This window comes from Varroa jacobsoni, unplaced genomic scaffold, assembly GCF_002532875.2.
Source record: "Varroa jacobsoni isolate VJ856 unplaced genomic scaffold, vjacob_1.0 scaffold_462, whole genome shotgun sequence".
In the NCBI taxonomy this organism is placed as follows: Eukaryota; Metazoa; Arthropoda; class Arachnida; order Mesostigmata; family Varroidae; genus Varroa; species Varroa jacobsoni.
In genome coordinates, this window is record NW_019213364.1 from 101859 (window position 1) to 123035 (window position 21177).

Genomic DNA, 21177 nt, shown 5'->3' on the forward strand with positions numbered 1-21177 from the left:
CCGTATGTATGCTGCCTAGAGACACATTCCTGTGCAGTCGAGCAGGACGTCGCCCGGCATCGCTCAAAAGAGCTCGCCCACAAAACGTTTCTGGGCTTTCTATCGCCCTCGGACAATAAGGCTACCTATTATTGTATTGTGCTATAATTTTCCTATTATTGTTTTCAAACAACTGGTAATTGGATTCGTATATGTTTACGCGCAAGTTCAGATAAGAGATCTGCCCTTATATGTAATCCATTCAGACAGCGTACCTCAGTGCATCGTACTTTTTTGGTACCATTTTCCACTTGTTTGAACGGACCTATTGAAAATACTATCAGTTTAATTCTTCATTTCTAACGTTTATCAGATATTTTAGCCAAAATGTTGATAATCCGTTATCATTACCCACCAACCTTTTATCTTTCCACCTTCTTACTTCTCTAAAGCTACTGCAATACAGGTAATTTCTCTGGGCCCAAAAAGTTACTATTTTTCTCGCGTTAGTTAAACTTCGTGACATTAGTTATGCCATGCAAATGGTCAAATGCACAATTCATTCATTCATCCATGTATCTCGATTCTATTTCAGGGTAACTTGGCGCTAATAAATTCAGTACAGGCGGGTGTAGAAATAGGCTATGAAGAATGCCAGTCGCAGTTCAAATGGGACTTGTGGAATTGTCCAAAGGAAGCTTTTGACGTCTTCGATCGTCCTGGCAGCCGCGCTGGTAAGTGACTATCGTTAACGAGGAATATATAGGTAGAAATAAACACGTTTATCCGCATCCGAATATAACTCTACAATTAAAACTTAACATCGATTAACTGCTGAATAATTCAGAGAAAAAAAATCCCAAACTACACAGCGACCGTTCTCAAGTCCCTAAATGATACGCAAGCAGCGATTGAATAGAGCAGATCTATGTTCTTCGGTCATCTACATACCTGCTCGTCCATGATCGTGGGCTCACTATTTACTCAAAGGTTAGCCACTCGTCGGCACGCGAAGCCAATTACCTAATCGGACACTGATCAGGCGTCTTGATCTCCCTCATCTTAAATGGCCGACCTCAATAAAATCGAATCAGCTACCCCCAATAGAAAGTGCCGCTATCACCGCTAAAATGAAGAAGCTGGAGGAGCAGACGACCCAACGCCTCTGTGGGATCATCGCCTACTCGTCCTAAAGTTCGATATTTGCGGCATCCGGTTAGCCTTATTGTTAACGAAAAAATGATTTAAAGTCGGCGCATATCATACGGATTGACTTTTGATATGACAGCAGTCTCTCGGATAACCCTGTAACCCCTGACCCCGTCTAAATGTTTTTTCCTACGGATTCAAAAGATAATAGACTTGCATAATGCAAGACTCATCCAAATTGCTGGTTGTGATACAAAATAGATTCGCAATAGATTGTTTCAATAACAGTATCTGATGACGTAACACACAGACATTTTAAGGACCATAACTACCTCACCCACGTCTGTCGTTGTTTGTGCACTTCATCTGGTGTACTTCGTGAAGAACACACGACACATGACACAGACAAGGGATATTTTTGTTGAACCGCAAAGGACAACATTTTGATGTGCGTCGTTTTGTTGCCTTTTATAGCCCCATCTCGATACGGCTTGCCGTTGCTGCTGCCGAAGCGGGGCTCAGCCCTAGAAGCTCAAGACTCACCCAAATACCATACGCGATGATCACGGGGATCACAGACGGCAGAAAGACATCGGAACGGCTAGAGCTGCAGCAGCAGTCGCCGAGCTAAGCCCCCACCAAATCAGATAACCACCGAATGATATGTTAGCAGCAGCGGCGGAGGCGGCGGTGGTAGCAGCAGCGAGATTCTTACTTTGAAAATTGCCAAGTATCTCCGGTGAGCCTTATGCTGGCGCTGACCAGACACCTCACCTAGGAAGGCACAGCTAAGTCAGCTAGCACGAGGGCCGTTCTGAAAGCACAAATAACAATCACGCTAAAACAGATAAAGCAATCGATGCGCGCAAGCGTATATCGTTCTTGCCTCAGGTCTTTATTAGACGACTGTTCTAACGGACGTGTGTGCCGCATAAGGCCGCCGAAGCAGTTTACCATTCGCTTTTTGATACTTCCTTTTTGCCTCTTTAAGTAAGTGCTACGATGTCCACTTACCCTGTTTCGCTGCATCCTTGTGCTACTGCTGCTGCTGCTGCATTGATACTTAGGACACGTGTTCCTTAAAGCGGGAGGGAGATTTCCTCCAATGGTGTTTTTCGCTTATGCCCACAGCAGAAGCAGGAGTAATGGCAACAACAACAGTAGCAACCGCGGCAAAAAATGGGGTAAATTCAATCGTTCTCACCACGTGTGTCGTCAACGCTTAACGGCAAGTAATGTCCTATTGGGCAAATGTTACAAGTATTTAATCCAAATGGAGGGGATTGTATTGAGATGGACGGTATAATTGTCTTTTTCGTGTCATCTACGTGCAGTGTGGTAGTGAACGAAGCTAGAGGTGAGCGATAATAGAAAACATCCGTCGCATTGTTTCTTCGTTGAACGGATGGATCTCTCGCTGCAGTCGCCGTTTTCTCTCTCTTGTTCACTCAGCGCTGAAACCCACTGGGATGCAATAGCATATGAGTATGCTTAATCTATGTACTTTTATTGTATAGGAGGTCTACTCGCGTTGCGGTGGTCCCTACGCTTCTCTTTCTCCAATAGTAGGTCGTCTTCGTTGTTTCTACTGAGTGGGTCCGTGACGACCCTGGCCCACCCGGGTATCAATAGATCACCTCAGCAAAATACCTGGCGGCTGCTGCGTCGGCAGCGACTTCACCTCACTCCCCCAGTTTACCTCTTACCAGCGTGCATTCAGTCACAGAGAAGCGGCCACTCGCCCGCCTAGCTGGTCAGTAACTGCCTACCCGTTTTCAAACCTACCTGTTTGCCTGCCTGGCTGTTGTGCTTCGTGCCTTCTTGGCGGTATGCTTACTTCAGTCACTTCATTCCATTTCGTAATGATATTAGTTGAACGCAAGCTTTGACGGCTGCGGTTCAAGACTTTCTGAGGCGGCAACAGCGCACATTGGCGGTTCGCCCACCGCTGTTTCCCGAATAGCTAAGGATGCGTGGGGCCCAGCATTAACCGTGGTGATGTTGGTAGTGAACTTATTCGATGTCTTCATCTTCATCGGCGAGAGGAGCTCACCGTTCAATTAGTAAAGTTGCAGCAGCAGCGACAACGGGGCATCGATTGCTTGCTTCTATTCTCCCCCCGGTCCTTGAAAGGCAAGCATGTGTACTATTACTATGATAGCTATATACATCCAGCGTATATAGACAGCGCTAGCGTATAACGTAACTCGGCGTTTGTGTCGTTGCGGTTTGTGTGAGCTGCGTAAATTGTTTAACTGAACTCTTCAGGAGCTCATCTAACTGGGGGCTAATACAAGCGGCCGCCACAGTGAGGCAACGCTGGCGGGTGTGCGTCGAGACGTACTTCGACGACAGGGAAAAGATATTCAATCTACTCAGGAAGAAAAAAAAAATCAAGAAAGGTAACGCGATATAAACCAACCGGTCACTGAAAATGCATTAGACACTCTAGTACTCACAGCGAGAGCACGGGACCCAGCGTATGCACAAGCGGTCAACAGCATTTATTTGTATGTATGTGTATGTGCGTACATTGAATTGCGCGGAAGCAATGAGACCCTACGGGCGAGAGACTGTGAACGAGAGTCAAACAGCAGCAAATTATAGAGATTACCTTTGTCTGCTCATGATGTACGCACCGGTACCTAAATACAAAGGTACATACATAGACGCTAACGTTCAGAATTGACTGTCTGATGTTATAGTTCAGGGGTGGGCGAGCGCCTCAGAAATTGAAATCACACACCGAGAAATAGCAAGCGATAGACAGTCATTTTGGTATCGTATTTTTAAATAGACGTTTTGTTTCTCGCTTGTGCTTATTCACCTTTCTTTCTATCTTGATGCGTACGTATGTGCTCTCTTGTTCTTAATTAGAACAGCACGCATTCAGAGGCCAAGAACCATTACTAATGATATTCGTTACCGAACATCCTCGTCGCTGAAAGAAACAAACCTATACGTATTAGAAACACAAAAAAAGATCGTTACGATGACATAACAGTCATTTTGCAGCGGCTGGGCTGAGATGGGGCGGAATTACGACAAGCAGCCAATAATCAAATGGAGTGTTTATGCGGCACCTACTCTACACTTGTCATTTTTGATCTTACTCCATTAAGTGTCGTTACATCGGTTAGGCAGCGAGGAAGGCGGAGAATCAAGGTGCGAAATCGGTCGGGTGATATTGACCGACAGGCCAGATCTTCGCACGACCGCCTACTTGATGAACAGATGGAATCTGACCCTGTGCATGATGACCGTTTAGATAATACAGATCTGTGGTTGCCTTAGGAGCCTCATATTCTATTACAGAGCTATAGTGTTATGTGAACGTTATAACATGTGCTCTGTAATTAAAAGGTGATAAAATTTCCTTGAAATCACCCTTCTGACGTCTATTGGCCACCATGATGATGATGTCGCAGCTGTTGCAGTGGCCGAAGAACTCGTCATTTCAAAACATGCTCCCCCTAGAAAGCGCGCTGTACCGTGTCCCGTATAATGGCCAGAGGATCAACTATACCACAACTTGCTTCATTCAAGCAGGACATAACTTCACGATGTGCTTTTACGCTAAGCTACTCCCTTACTTTGTTTTCCAACTATTATTTAATAATAACTATTTGAATTCTGCCGATATGCTAGTTCGATTCTATTTGCGCTGCGCACCAGTGAGCAATGCCCCTATCTATTTAGGCACGAGGTCCCATTCGAAGTTACGCTTCTCAGTACAAATGTATGTGTGCTAACAGCTAATGTAAGAAGTTTTATAAGGGCGTGTGTCTACGCATGGTGCCTTTAACTCAATATTTGTGTGGGCAAATATGTTCAAAACTTATATTGCAAACGAGGCAATTCTTTCCGTTTGATATGACGCGTACGCATATGAAGACCATTCTGATATCGTTGCTTTGCTCAACTGAACACGCAGCGTTCTCTCGTACGCTGACGAGGTGAGCGCATGATGACGCATGGCAGACTGTTTTAGCGCGAAGCTAGCTGGTACAAAAAACTGCCGCCGTAAGGCTGAACAACAAACAGCGAATGTTAGTATAGAGTAAGCGTGTTTTTTCCTGTTATTGCGTTTGTTTGTTTTTGCTGATGTTGTTCCTACCGCCACCGCTCTGTTGTATACATTATAGTCTACCTAATTTTCGCGCCTTTCACTTCAAGAGCACTACAGTTAACAGAGATCTCTGTGCATGTCTAATAAATACACGTATGAATTTCTATAGACCATATGACAGAAGTGGCTGCGACACCGCCTGTTACCGACGATTCCGCCACGGTCTCACCTACGCCAACAGGAAAGTTCCATTCGCCGATCTGTCTGTTGACGTATTGACGTGGCTTCGTATGTATATACGCCAGCTGCCGCTCATGAACGCACCAATTTCTAATATCAGCTGAGACTACTCATACGGCTACGACTACCTAAAACAAAAAATTAAGAAGGCAAGAAAAGGTACTGCTTTCTGCCGACGCTGTAGTAGGTTGTTGTTGTTGTTGTTGTCGTTGTTGCTGCTACTGCTACTATAGTTTTTGTTGTTGTTGCTGCTATTGCCGTCGCTGCTACTGCGGTTCTAATGCCGTTTGCCGAGCTATTGCATAGATCTATAGGCTCTGATGAGCTACGCGTTACGCTAGAGTGCGAGCGGACCCCGCCGCCGAAGAGGCCTCTTCTCTTACGAGGATTGTGGTCCGTTCGCTGCTGTCTGTTCGTTGAGGTGCTCTAATATTTGCCGATAACGTCACTTTAATTGATTAGCATCTTCCATCGAAGAACAATAATAACAAGAGCAACAACAAACAACTGTAACTTCAACGACGGAGACGATGACGACAATAACAGCGATAACAACAACGGATAGTTGAACACGAAACGCTACATGGATAACCCCCACGCTGCCGCTGTATAGCAGTCCAGTGGTAGAACGGCACCAACTAATAAGGTTATCTGGGTCGAAGTAGTGAAAGCCACGAAGGCCAAAGCACAAATACGCATTGAATACATATATGATATTAAGTGAGCGAACTGGCTGTCGTTTCGGTTCCGATGCAGGTTTTTCTCTGACCTGACTTCTGTCTAAGTGGGGGTGAATCAGGGAGGGACGTAAATGAGGAGACAAGAGGTTAAAGGCTTTTGGGTGCTGTTTCTACCATCCTAGCGGTCATTACCGGTACCCATACTTGGAGGAGCATTTTCTTTAGCAAGTTTGCCGCGCTGCCTAGATGTAACTCCAAACAATGCTCGTTAGGTATACCGACCCACGATACCTGTCTCAGACATGTGTCAAGCCCACATCAGCCTTTTTACTGTTGCGGTTACTGCGGCGGCTACCGCTTGCTGTCACAGCAACGGAGAATACGCTTACACGGCTCTTTGCGAATCATCGACTGCTTCAGCCACCTCACTAAACTATTACCGTCTATTAGAGAGATATCTAGATAACAGAAACAACAATTGATAACTCACAGAAGCGACTGCCCCGCTATGCATACTTGTTCTTCTGCATGTGTATGAGTGTACTTTAGTGTCTCTAAGTGTGCATTAGCGTGTGCGTATGTGTGCATGTGTTTAGATAGTACACAGACGGTAGTCAGCAAGGACTGCGTGGCACTGAAACAGTCGAAACGGGAACGTATGCTTCGGTGTGCGGTACGCGACATGTGATACGCTCAAACGATAACGGCAGGCGACGCCGTGATGCGTTTTCGGATCGTCGTTCGGACCGCGACACAACGAAGCCAGTGAGCGAACGAGCAATCGGCCGGTTCCATTAGCTCGATAGAGTATTAAAGCCGGTGATATATAATAGCTTGAAGACACGAGCAAAAAACAGAACAGAAACTGAGGTGTTTCAGTTCGACGAGCAATAATCGTCATTCGGTTAGTAATGTTTATTGGCAGTGAACGTTGTATAATGAGGTTCTCTTTTAGTGTATAATGTATCCTGCTATATTGTTGTCATTCGTGGTAAAGATAACTTGATAGATCCTTGTTGTTGCTCTATGTAATAGATTACATTTCTGCTAGTTCATTGGAAAATGAATTTGTTCTATCGCGTCTTAATTCTGGCCCTATAAAAAAAACATTCTTTTTGTCCTGCGATGGCAGAGGCTGTACGGGCGGTAAAAGTAGATATAAATATTTGCGATAGTCTCTATCCCAACAGATTAACTGACGTCCGGCTGCAGTTGTTTATTATAATTCACTACTATATGTATCATTTGTCTACTTTCTGTACAATGTCTATATGCTATTAGGCCCTATTACACTGACTTATTAGTCAATAGCTGGTTCTGGAAAGTGTTTTGGGAGGATAGATTCACCAAAAACAAAGCTCTGTTTCCGATATCTTTTTTTCTCGTGACGTGCGCTCAAGCCTGGGCTAGACGTTCCGCTTAACTAACCTAACAGAGATAGTAATTTGTTCTAATTACTACTAATCAAAAACATCTGGCTTCTTCTTGCAGCAACTCGAGAAAAGGCTTTTGTGCACGCCATTATCAGCGCTGGTATTACGTATACGCTAACGCGGAATTGTTCTTTAGGCCATTTTGACAATTGTATGTGTGACCAGACCCGCAAAGCAACCAACGGTAGGTTTGCCTTTATAACATAATGAGTAGCCAAACGAAAACAGCTGATATTACGCCAAAATGATAGGCAATCTATTTATTTGATCGCATGGCTTACATCATCAGATGATTGACGAGCAGCAGTTGGCATTCACTTCACTTTTGGGCTACAAATGTCTTCGAACGGAACCGGGAGAGGTTGCGGTTAAAAAACTAGAAAATCGTCCGAGTTTGAAGCCTCCGTGTCCTTTGCTAGCTCGACAAATGGTGTGTTCTTAGGATGTTCCTAAATCGTCCTCTAGAAGGTAATAGTAATGTCCACATTTAAATGATTACTGGCTGATTCAGCCCAGGGACTCGGGTGTTCAGATCACATCAACCCTTGCAAATGCATTTAAGCAGGACTCGTCACTCTAACGGTAAAATGGAATCAAATGAAAAGATGCAACATACATGCCGTCATCCGAATGTCTTTAAGCAAGCACTCAAGCTCATCTTGACGCTAAACTGTAGTTCAAACGGAGAATTTTACTACACAATTACAGCTTATTTTACATAGGGAAAAACCCAACGTCGTCAGATAGCTTAATTATTGATGGGCGCGTAGAGGGGCATCCGCATGACGCTTTCTGGCGCGTCCAGTCGTCGTGATATGTGTGTGGTCGAGCTGAAATGTGACTGCCGCTGCCTTCACTGGCGTTTGGTGTTTTTTCAGGCCGAAGGGAAGGGAGGCAGCTAAGTTGTCCGCGTGGCCAAAGCTAACGCAATTAAGCCTATAATATTAATCACTAATGTCTTTAGTGTAATAGCCAGACCACAAGTACGTCGAGATTAGATAACGATCGAGCGGACTACTTAAACGGCATGTTCCTTTCACACCTAAAGCCAGGTCCTTTTTTCTGAGTCACTGAAGGAAGGTGCTCACTCATTCACCCGCCTCCGACGAGCTGAAATGATGTCTCGTACATTCTAAAGTGCTTTGCCGCTGAAGTCGTCGGGCTGTCCCGCCGCGAGCCGCGAGCCGCGAGTCCGCGCAACACGAAATGCTTCCTCGGTATCAAACGCAAACGATCACATAAAAGCTGTACAATGGCCAACTGCGAGGCATTCAACTGTCAAAGACTCTCATCGCATTTGTTGGATTTGACTTATATCTCTTTGTTTCTACCTGATTACCTACTCTTTGTTTTGTTTTGGCTAACTTAAGCAAGTGCTGTACAGTTTTGTAGTGATCGAGTTGAGGCTTTCGTTGCCTTTTTTCTATCATTCATTGTATTACCCTAATTGTTCGTGATAGTTTCCACAACGCGGGCCTTATATATGTAGTATATATAACTTCTTTTCGCATGCCGGATGACCTTACTAAGTGTTTGTTATTGGGGCTACTTCTACGCTGCGCGAATTGCATCCACCCAGAGAAAGCCATTATCGGAACAATGTTTAAGACTCAACAACACATTTAAGGCTCTGGGAGAGGATAGGGCTAAACACGACACGAAGCAGTAACTAAGTACGGACGAGAAGATGTAGTAACCATTTAAAGCCTGGAGGAATCTCGGCCACTCCCATACTGCCCGGCTGACAGTTCCCAGGATTCGAAGGAGACATCTGTGTACCTACGCTATTAGTTAGTTGGCTGTTCGGCGACCTATTGAATCATCATGACAACTAACTCAAGCTATCCGCTTTGGTTGGTCTAAGTTTGTGCCTGAGTGGCGTTAGCGCTGATCGCAGTTGTTGGCTCCATGACGGTCGAGTATTTATGACGGCAACGATCCTTTCTATTCTCCCCTAGTTGTGGTTTGCCGTGTGATTTCGTAGTGTTTTATAGGCATTACAGTCGGAACGGATCACTGTGTACGTAAGGGGTGGTGGCGACATCATCGGTAGAGGACGCCAGCACGATCTACGCGAAAAAATATCGCTGCCACTGTCGTTCCCGCTCGTTTGTGCTGGCAAGACGACTAAAGGTTGCGCTTATTCTTACACAGTTACGGTGTTCTGCGGCGTTCGACAGAACGAGCGGCAAAAGAGAAATCGGCAGAAATATCTGTGCCAGCGACGGCGTCCAGCTAGACTGGATCCCTTGGAACGTCGGCCATTGGGACATATGCATAGATGACACCGAGTTCTGTCAGCCAAGCTAGCTATCGGTTTGGACAAATGATTAGTAAAGACAACGCGTATATCTGTATCGTTGGACTGTGATGATGATGCGCTTACGATGAATTGCTGCTCGGGAAACGGTGACCTGCGGGACAACATAGGACTCGAAACGGACAACAACATGGCCGTCTCGAAAACAGCGAGATACATCGAACGAACGAATAACGAAAACATGAAACCGGAACACGGCAGCGCGAATGTTTAGCGTCATCAAATTCCTGTATCGAAGAGTCCGTCTGACAATCGGTTCCCTCTCTTTTCGCTCGAGCGAGAGAGCGCCCAGAGATTGTATCATCGGCAGTTGAAGACAGAAGTGTTCAACCTCCTTCTGTCTGGCGGTCCGACTTCGGATCGGTCGGCGCACGTTCCATCCTTGGACTTTATGTATGTGTGTGTGTATATGTATACATGCTCGCATGCCTGTAAACGCCAAATTGTATTGTGTGCATATTCGTATTCGTCATTCGTTTCTCGTCCGCTCCTGCTAGAAGAGGCATACTGCTAGGTAGCTGCACCACTGCGAGCTGACGGCGGCAGCGGCAGTAGCTGCAGCTAGGAGTATAGCATTATCTGAGGCAACAGCCATCGAAGTGAGAAAATTGCTAGACAGGCAGACCGGACATCAGCTACTCAACTTTGGACAGAACTACTGCGAAGCTTGAAATAGGACTTAGGCAGAGAAGACACCTGGACAGATATGAGCCGTTGCTAGATCCCATACATATGACGACTGCTCGAGCAGTTACTATTGCCGCTGCTGCGTTTGCACACGTTCGGCCGCAAAAGAGATTTGCCGGTTTTGCTGATTCTCCTCTTGAGCAGCAGCAGCAGCAGCAGCGTCACTCCGTTGTTCCATCTCGGTTCGTCCAGTCACTGTTCAATGGTCCCGCTATCTCTCCGCATAATCGCGACAAGCTCCCCCTCTCCGTATTCGGTGCCGCGGTCCCGAAACGAAAAGTTCGAGTGAAAAGTTTTTGCTTCGAATGGAACCGAAGGACACATCGCAAAAGCAGAACGTCTCGAGAAGACGGCAGCGCGTTGCGCCGCTGGCAGCGCTTCTGTATGACAACTCACAGCGGAGGAGGCGCCAGCGTGGTTGGCCACCGCAGTTGCCCCTTCTTCGTCCGGCAGCAGCAGCTCTCGCGCGTCGAAAAAGTCTATTTAATTTCATTATCGAGCACAATTCATGTAGTAGAGGCACTTCATTTACGTTGTCATTGAGTAGTGATTCAAAGAAGTAGTACAACGCAGCGCATCAGGTCGTGCATGTTTATCAAACATTGTTACAAAGACTAAGATTAGCAGATCATCATAGGGAGGAACTTATAGGTTTACTGGAGTAAGTTAGTAGCCGAAGCATGTACGATATGAATACGGAACTTCGCAACTTGTATATAATATATGGAAAGGTATTGTTAACTTATTTGTCATAGCACAAACTGTTATAGATCCGTCGGTGTCCATCAATGTTGAGACTCGGGGACCTGAACATCCGAGAAATATTTAGGGATGAACGTAACGAGTAGTCAATTTAGTTCATTCACGCGTAAGCTAGGCAATAGCCCATTGGAGCATATATTTGCGGAAAATGGAGAAGAAGACGGAGTATGCTAAGTTATGGGAGAACGAGAGGAGTGGACTTGAAAAGTCAGCCATTCCATAATTGGTTCCCGAGATATCTGCCTGCGCGGCTTGAAGCAGATACGCATGGCGTGTAGTCGAAAACCATTTTGTGTTCGTCAGTGGCAACAATGCAAGAGCAGCAGCTACAACGGTGGTCCCTTTATATTCGAGGCGAGCGCCGAACAGTTCATCGTCTTCATTCGTTGTATAGATCTATTCGACGACGGGATCCGTCGCGATGGCGTGTATGCCGCTATTTTCGGCCGACACCTCTGCGGTGATTACTCAAGCACCGAGACAACAACAACAGCAGCAGCAGCAGTAAAGACAGACAGTTCAAGTATTTTGGTTAGCGCTCAGCCGGTTCCTGCAGCACGCTCGGTTCTATTAAGGTAGTCGATGTCCCCTCCCGGCTTCGCGCGTTTAACGAACAACAGAATAGAAAGAAGGTCTTCATCAACGCTTGACGCGTAGAGTTTCTGCTCTTCAGCTTAACTGGCTGAAGTCTGGGCGCATGAGAAAGTCCTCATCCATTTGCGTCCCATGTCCATACATGCTATTGATGACATTGATGATTGTGGTGATGCTGCAGCAGCCGCTGGAACGTTCGATGAACGCTTCTTGGGTGGCGCACGATTGCGCTTGTCGGCTTTCGCCTTCATGCATCACATGAGTCCAGTCAGCCAGGGCCTGGCTCGAGGCATGTCCGGCACACCTGTTCGGCCAGTTCAACCTTCGCGTTTCCCCGCCTTCCTTAACCTACCTACATGCCAATGGACACACCAATCAGCTTTACTGCTTTTGTCGTGAACACCACGGCAACAGCAGGAGCTTATAATAGGTAAACGCTGTGTGCGTTCCTAAGTTTATGTAGAATTCAAGCATTTTCCTACATTTTACTTCAGCAGTCAGTCACTGATGATTTAATATGATTTCCTCCTCCTATATATATATATATATATATATATATATGAAATTTGTAACACTTACAATGTACAGATGTTCAACTTGTTCCACTTGATACATATAGATCCCGAGGAGACCATGACAAGCGGTGGACAAAAACTGATTGAATGAACACTGTGGTTTTTCTACAATTGGAGTGAATCAATCCTGCTGATTTAAGGCTTCACATTAGCACTTGATCGAGTTGAAATTTCTACATCACTTCAGCAGGAAGTCTTTGCAGAAATTCGTCGCGGATATCCAAGAACTAAAATAATGAACCTTTTAAGAGGAAGTTGCGTGTGCTGGCCGGAACCTGACGAAGATTTTCAACGAGTGGTACATAACTGTCAAGTATGCATCTATGTTAACAGGTATTCGAAGAAACCAACACTCCATTACCCGAAATCGACTAGCAGACTTTGGGAATAGGCTCGCGCAAATTACACCGCACTAACCAAGTGAAAGAACAGTGTGTCCTATAGACACTTTCGCTAGCCGAAAATCACAATGCAGTGTTTTGATTCTTCAGCTATCAGATCTCGGTATCCTCCTTAAGGACAAGGGTGTGTGCCTTTCAGTTCTCTCGTATCCCTAAGATGCAGATGAAAAAGGAGCTGATTCATAACGTAAATTATTTGCGACGACGTTATACTGATTCTATACGATTCTGTTTTTATTCTTATACACAAACGAACTCGTTGACCCCACGGTCGAGTAGCAGCAACGTGGCAAGTTACTCCGCTGAGTACGTCATTTCTGAAGAAACGGCATCAGAATTAGAGTGGCCATCTGAAGCACTGAGTGTCGACGCTGAACCGGGAACTGTTATTTTCAATGGTTAAGGAATACTCTTTACATAAGTGTCGTCAGCAGATTTGTACCATACTTCTGACGACAACAACGGGCTAACATGTATGTTTCTCCCAGCTCCCCGCCTATTATAATTATCTTTTGTTGAAGTAAACCGGCTGAATCGTTGGACTGATCTGTACAAGGTTTCTCATACGACTCCTAAAAAATGGCGATGTGAAACTTTGTATATACGTACGTATACACATTTACACACCGTTCGCGATACAATAAAATGCTGGGGTTTTCATTATTAAAATTTACACAACGAAGTGCGGCGTCGTTATTTGACAGGCCCTGCGTTTAGACTTCAATTGAAAAGAGAAATCAAGAGAGCAAAAAGAGAAGGACAGTGAAAATGGCGGAGGCATAAAGGAAAGCGAGGCCGAACATTAACGTGAGGACTCGACGATAAAAACACGATCCAATATATAATAGGACACAGCGTTAGGGTGTAGTCCGGGCTTACGTTAAGCACTTTGCAGGACAGTAACTAGGCTCAAATTGTATACTCGCATTATGTTTGTTGTTCATACACAGACAGACATACGTATGAGCAACAAACAGTTACCGATATTCGTGCGTACGTGGCCGGCTAGGTAGAATGGTTCCCAAGTATGAGGTTGATTTGGCGATCAGGGATAATAAAATATAAAGCATTTTTATTAGATAACCGATGGACCTGGGGTGGATGTTCGGACAATATCAAGTTCGGCGAGAAGCAAGCCAAGGAGTTCTTCGACAAGCGGGAACCGGCAACCGATACGGGAGCAATTAACCTGCATAATAATCGCGTGGGACGATGGGTAAGCATAAACAATTACGCAATCACATTGTAATTAAACATTATACATTATAGAGAGTTTATCCTATGTAATTCATGAATTAAACATTACCTATGTTCCCGATTGAAACAAATAATGATAATCATAAGAAACTGCCACATGTGCACATGTGTGTACCATTTGTTGGTTGTACTGTCAGTATAAATCAATTAGCCGCTACATTTCTAGGCTGTCAAGAGGACAATGCGGAGGATGTGCAAATGCCACGGCGTGTCCGGTTCCTGCGCGGTCAGCACGTGCTGGATGCGACTGGGCGACATGCACACAGTTGGAAATCGGCTACGGAAGGCGTACGAAAGGGCGCAGCTGTTGGAGTACAATGGCGGCACAACGCTTGGCATATACGAGCGAGACTCAGAGAACGACGGTCTGATTCGAAGGCGGAGGCTTCCATTTAAAAAGGGCACGCTGATTTATTCCTTCGATTCGACCAACTACTGCAACGGCACGATTAGTACCCTTGGCAGGGAATGCTCCCAGCGGTCCGGCGTTGGCGTAACAAAGAACGAGGCTGAATCATGTAATCGGCTCTGCCACGACTGCGGCCTCGATATTCGCCGAGAGCGAAAAACCCAGAACAATACGTGTAAATGCAGATTCATCTGGTGCTGCAAGGTCGAATGTCAGTCGTGCAGCCAAGAGGTGGAGCGCACGTTCTGCGCTTAAAGCCACCACAGCACACTAGGAAGATATCATGGCGACCGCAAGAACAATAACAGAAAAACATGAGTCAAAAAAGATGGAGAACATGTGTCCTTCTAGCGAGGGCTGATTCGCCCTTGCTCCCGACGTCTCACCGAGGGTTGGGCGGAACGCACCTTAAGAAACCGATCTAAACTTGGCCAGACACTCACTAGTGGAGCCTGCCCTCGTATTAGCATTGGCATGTAATATAGGGTATATAAAAATCAATGTGACAAACAACATGACGACGTCAACAGAACAACAACAACAACAAAGATCATTTGTGTGAAAGTGAGAACGGGACAGGCTGAGAGATGTATTATAGGTTAGTGGACCTAAAAGAGAAACGGTCGAAATATAAGTGAAGAAACCGGTACCATAATTATAATAACTGCGATAATAATAATAATAATATCGAGAAGAATGACAGCGTTAAGTGATGAGAGTTTGAAGGTTATCGTTATCATCACCAACGTGAAAGGATCGATGATCAAAGCCCATACGATACATTATTTAGGTGATTATAGAGACCGATGACGTGCGCCATAGTGGTTGCGTTTGTAGTAGCCAATTTTATTATAGATATACATGTAAATAGGATCTTGTGACACTGTATTTATAAATCGTAAATAAGTGATGCGGCAGCCGTGTTGTCATGGCCAGTTGCCAGTGAGAGTATAATACCGTCTTGTATATATTATATAATAATAGTACACAGCTAGGGAGAGGGAAAAAGAAATAAGGCTAGCAAAGCAGACAAGGGGCCTTAAAACGCATTAGAATGGCTTGAAATGTACATCAGCTTGGAAGTGAGGAAGGACAAGCATAGACAACAAGATAAATAACATGCAAAAGGCGACGGTGAACACGACTGGTATCCTGCACTACAGTGATATCCATTAAGAAACGTTGAAAGTTACTGTCGATGGGCAAGCCTCGTCACACCTTGGCATTTTCGGTTCTCTGATCAAGCTGCTCATCGACGACCACGAAGTGATACAATTATAGCGCCAGTAGTATATATGCAATACGTATTAGCTGAATTCGTTGACAATTTTAAAATCAGGATATATCAAAAGGCCAGAAAGAATAGTAGTGGTAGTAATAATAATAATAACAATAATAATAATAATACTTGTAAGAGAAAAACAATAGTGGAAACGAAAAAATTATGACATAGACTCAAACAGTCATAGATATAGGCTCAAAATTGACGAACTCAATGGGATCTAGCTCAGCAGGAAGGCCAACAGTGGCCTAAACAGCAACCTTATTGTTTTTAGACGCTATTAGTCATAATCAAATTCGAGGTCCTTCCTTCTGGGCTTTCAACCGATAACACAAAGGGAACGATTCGTTGTGACGGGGCGTAATGCCATTGTGCGTGTACACGTGGTCTGTACATAAAATAAAAAGTAGTAGTTTTTGTCAAGTCTTTTTAACAAAACACCTAACTTCAAGTGAGCTGAAAATGTAATCGGGATGTAAATGGGGAATATCCTGCGAGGAGCGGACAAAGGGGAGGAATGTATTGGCAGGTACGCAAAAATAAAGCAAAACTATACCGTTGTCCAGTACGGTTGTCACAGCTTAGTTAGTGCGCGTGGCAGGTAGTGGCAAATATATATATACATATGCATATACATAAATATATATTTATACATAAATCTGTGTATTAAGTGGGTACCTATGAAGGTAAATAGCCATACTGATACGCCAGCTAGTTGGCATTTGGTTGCAATTGAGCGGCGCCGCCTTAATGTTGGGAGCACAAATGGGTCAATAAGAAAAAACGAATGAAGAGGCGAATCAAGGACAAATAGATATTTGGGAAATGCAAAACTGATGGAAAAAACCCTGTAAATGGAAAATATAATGAGGAAACGCATAAACATTGTATATGAGTTCACATTATAACGAGAAATTCTAAGAAGAGACAAACATATAAACGCGCATACACAGACAGCTAAAAAGATTTTAGAAAAGCAGCTTACACAGAGTCAGTATGAAAACGAATACATAATGTAAATAAATAAAGAAAACGTAGTTTAGCATTAAACCCAAGGTACTGCATCTTCACTCCTAACGCTGAAAATATTTATTTTGTAATTTACTTGAATCAAGGTATACGATGGGTAGTTACTTAAGCGTTTATCTTTATGCCACTCCTTGACGTAAAAATTGTGGGTAAATAAAAGTAAATGATTAATCTACCTTGTACAGCAATTTTCTGGATTCACATGAATCGCGCACCGTCCTTGGGGGTACATTTCCCCGTGAACGGCAAAAGGTTCACAGATCGAAACAAGCAGGAAAACAGTGTTTTCCGTACGGGGAATCGTCCAGTTTCTTCCCTCTTTGCAGCCACTTTCAGCTTGTTCAAACTCAAGGTAGCCCAGCCATGAAGTATGGATGCGCATCATTTGGTAAGATAAAAAACCTCGAACAAATAAATCGTGCAAAGGCCTCTTTCCTTAAAAGAGCACTGGAATTACACATAACAATTCGGAATTGTCTCGCGTATCTCCTGTCCAAATACTTGCGTACCTGCTTAAAGCTTCCAGTAATGGAAACCTTCAAAACCAGCTTTAGAAACTAGAGGCGGAGATCGATATGGAATGTTTTGCTTCGCTAGGGGTAAAGAGCAATAGGACGAGCCGGCCCTATTAGCCTGATGGTACATGTAAATGTTCCAGGTGCGGGGTAAATTGTGGTAGATATCATGCCTCTCGTTTCCCTGGTACCACCTTGAAAATACCTAGCAAATCTCGTAAATTGGTTTTATATTATGGAACAACACGTATAACGCAAGTGTTTCAAATGGCTTTATATAGTCTCTCTGACATTAAGATACTGTGCTGTTGACATGTACACGTGAACCTTTTGACTATTACCAGCTAAGGTGGATAAATGATATTCGACTGGTAAATGGAGCACTACGTCCTACATGCCTGAACCAAATGTTCTAAATATTAATCATCTGATTAGATTGATATACAAAAAAAAGTGTCGGCACATTTAGTATTAAGGTATTTTTCTATTTACTATATACCCATGGTTCCTATTGAGAGTGTAGCGCGTACGAAGCCGTTTGCTTGCGCGCAAACGTAACAAAAACCCTGACTATTTCTGTATAAGGCGCGCCTTTCTGTATGGCTATTTGTTACTAATGCATGCCAATGAATACAATATGCTCGTGTGTAGCATTACACAGAAGCACGTTGTTTCCATAGACATGGTCGTTGAGATGTTACAGTTCATGTATGTTGACATGCATGTAGGTGTACTTGCCTATGTAGCCTTACAGGACACACACAGCTTCCGGGAGACTACACCGAAAAAGGCAACATTACTCCATGTCTTTGAGCGTTACTTGTTACCAAAAACATCGTAGAACCAAGTAAAAATTGAATAGAAAATTGCCAAACAAGCTGAAGCATGGCTCAGCTGTAAACTTTTGACCATGTACCATGCGTGTAACAACGTTAGTCCCGATCGTGCAAAATTTGTAAATACCTTGCTGAAGTAGATTTGTTTTTCGTTGAAAGAAATAGCCCTTGCTCTGCCGATGATGCACTATGGCTGCTCAGAAGCGTGACAGGAAAAAGCACACAAGCTTAAAGCTAGACGAGTACACTTATTTGTTTCTACCTTCTGTGACACAAGCAATATGAAGAACTATGACCTTTGCAAATCCTAAAATCGAGTTAAGGATCCGTCATCGATTTGAAGAAAACGTCAATTGCTAAAAAAATTTACTGGCTTATTGCTCCGCCACGGAGCGAAGTATTAGCCAACGTTTTGCATAGCAATGCCAAGTCAGAATTGATTGGAAAAAAAAACGCGAGGTTTAATAAGTGAACGAATGCCTGGCTGCATTCATGAATCCTGTACCAGTATTTGTTCGCAATACTTAATTTCTCAGCTTTCTTACTACTAGGAACTGTAAAAGCTCCATCTACGTGGAGGGTTGCGCCTACCAAACTATTGCAGTTTGGTGGCTGTAATCACTTCGTATAACATCTTTCTAGATGTTATTACGAAGAACCACTTTGAAGAATCAGCTCATCGCACAGAAAACTATTAGTAGCGTATAGAGTCCTGGTGAAGCCAACTAATTTGGCATAAATGGCTGACTCTATTCTGGGTATCCATAAAAATGGCTATGCAGATAAAGGGACCGATGGATAAAGCAACGATAAATACTATCACAAATGCCAACGAGGACACGTGTGTTAGTTACCTCGAACGCACGCACCTCATGACGACTGCGGAAACTACCAGACACTTGATATCAAAAGTCAATAAAAAAGATAGAGTTGCAGTGTCTTCAAGTACAAATGTTTGCATTCGAACTACCCCTCCCACTCAATATGGCAAACCCAAGGATTCGAACTCGAAAATGATGATTGCTTTTTTAAAGTCCACCAGCCAGAGAACCGCTACGGGCTATGCACCGAACGCGGCCCTACGAGCTACGAGGAGAAACGGCTTCTGCAAAAGCCTCTCGTTACCCATTGCGTTAGTAGTTTTCACAGCTGTTGATAGCCATTTGTAAAAAAGATGGCGTCTTCAATGCACTGTGAGGCTAGCAGAGGCAATTCGCTGCCGGTGCATCCGAATTATTCGAGTGCTCGTAGTGTTCAGAAGCTCGATAGACGATGTGAAACGTCTGTATACACGCAGCACTAGCTCACTAGGGTTAGTCTACAGATGACAATGACGTTTAGTGGACCGATTATGAGTTCCGATAGCATTTGCTAAGCTTGTACATATAAATTTCAGGCACGTTCTTGTTTGCCTCTAGAAGAATGTGCTTTAGGTGTTAGTCCGCATGACGCAGCTGACACAAGCGGACCTTTTTCGTCCTCACCGAGTACTAGTAGACTCCGAGCTCACTCGAAAGGTTTTACAAAGAAATTTAAAGGAAGCGAGAGTTTCACTTTTCTTTCTTATCGCCTTTTGTCCCCCTTTTTGATCGCCTGCTAAAGGAGGTTGTCGCTCCCGCTCACCTTTACACCCAGAGCAAACTTGCCTTGCTCACATGCATACAACGATCAGCTCAAAATACAAAGTCTGCTTTCTTTTTTTCACTAAAGAAGATATCGCTTTCTTCAAAGCAAGTAACTTGCAAAGGGAGGCGCCGGAGGGACGCGGTAAGCGGGCTCTTATAGATAAAACTCGCGCTGAGCAGATAGCGGCCCGCGAAGCTTTGATAAATTTTAATGAGCGTGTTTGCGCTCTATCTTCAGAGTATACCATCGCTCCCGTGACAGAAGAGTCTATAAAGCAGAGGGAGGTTAGGCATTCGCTAGTTCCATCAGGCAAAGTAGACCTGCCGTATCCAACTGGTACTTCTATAGTCAGTCAGGATTCACTTGAAGACTTCGCTAAAAGCCTGTGGTTATTTCTGTCAGCCGTCGTGAGTAACTTCGGCGTTCTAACGCCAACTTATCTTTAAGTGCCTCATTCCAACAAGCTTTAATCTAAACGACCGAGTAACTATTCTTGCCTAAATATGCAATATAATTCATAATTATGAGGTACTAGGGAACGTTCACATCGTAGTGAGGGTGGAAGAAAGTTGATTCAAGAGAAAATCGATAGGTCATCGCCCTATATAGGTCGAATGCGGCTGAAGAAGACAGCCAACCAGAACACTGCTGTTTATTACTGACGTCCAAAACGCAATGACAAATAAGCTACGCCACGAGGAATGGAGCCAAAGTCAATTCCTCAAAACAATATGAAATATTGCCTTTTAATGTTGAATCTTAAAGATGTCTCCAACCTAGACGAACGAGATTCTATTTTGAATGATTTCTGCTATGATAACTGTGAGGCAATGTCTTTAATGTCCGAAAAAGAGGAAATCACTTCAAGGGCAGCGCTCCAGATATCAAAATGGGCACTACGCCTTTTCTATCTCGATGAAGATACGTCGCTCGAGAGCGACCACCGCGTCTTTTTTTATGGCACTGATCGGTTAACAGGTCTAGAAGAGCTTTGGAGAAGAACTTTGCCAACAAAACTTCGAGGAATTACAAAAAACAGTAAATGACTAATTAAGTACTCAATCGGGCACATTCCCAAAGATGATCAAATTAGCGCATCTGACCAAGAAGCTAACATAATTCCTTTTTCGTCGAGCCATAAGAGTGCAGACGGCGGCGTATAGTATGCACATTAGCTGAACCATCCAGCAGCAGCAGTCAGAGCAGCAGGTCGGAAAAATTAAAGGACTAAGTCACTCGGACCAAACTGGCTGCCAGGCCGCCCATTCAACCCTTTAGTAACTTGCGAGCCTTACTTGGAAGCTATTTAGCCAAGGCGATCTTCTCCGGCCCCG

The 21177-nt window shown here is 44.2% G+C and overlaps 1 protein-coding gene across 3 annotated transcripts in view; it reads left to right on the plus strand.

Annotated features, from left to right (window-relative positions):
• Positions 1-16892, plus strand: part of LOC111260656 (protein Wnt-8a) — a 37547-nt gene extending 20655 nt beyond the window's left edge. The window contains exons 3-6 of one of the 3 annotated variants that reach the window (XM_022833577.2): positions 575-713; positions 7609-7734; positions 13957-14105; positions 14313-16892. In XM_022833577.2, the coding sequence (XP_022689312.1) occupies positions 575-713; positions 7609-7734; positions 13957-14105; positions 14313-14810 (912 nt within the window). In that variant the 3' untranslated portion in view covers positions 14811-16892. The remainder of the gene's footprint in view (positions 1-574; positions 714-7608; positions 7735-13956; positions 14106-14312) is intronic. The other 2 variants (XM_022833578.2, XM_086968416.1) reach the window with 2 other exon arrangements.
• Positions 16893-21177: the final 4285 nt, after the last annotated feature.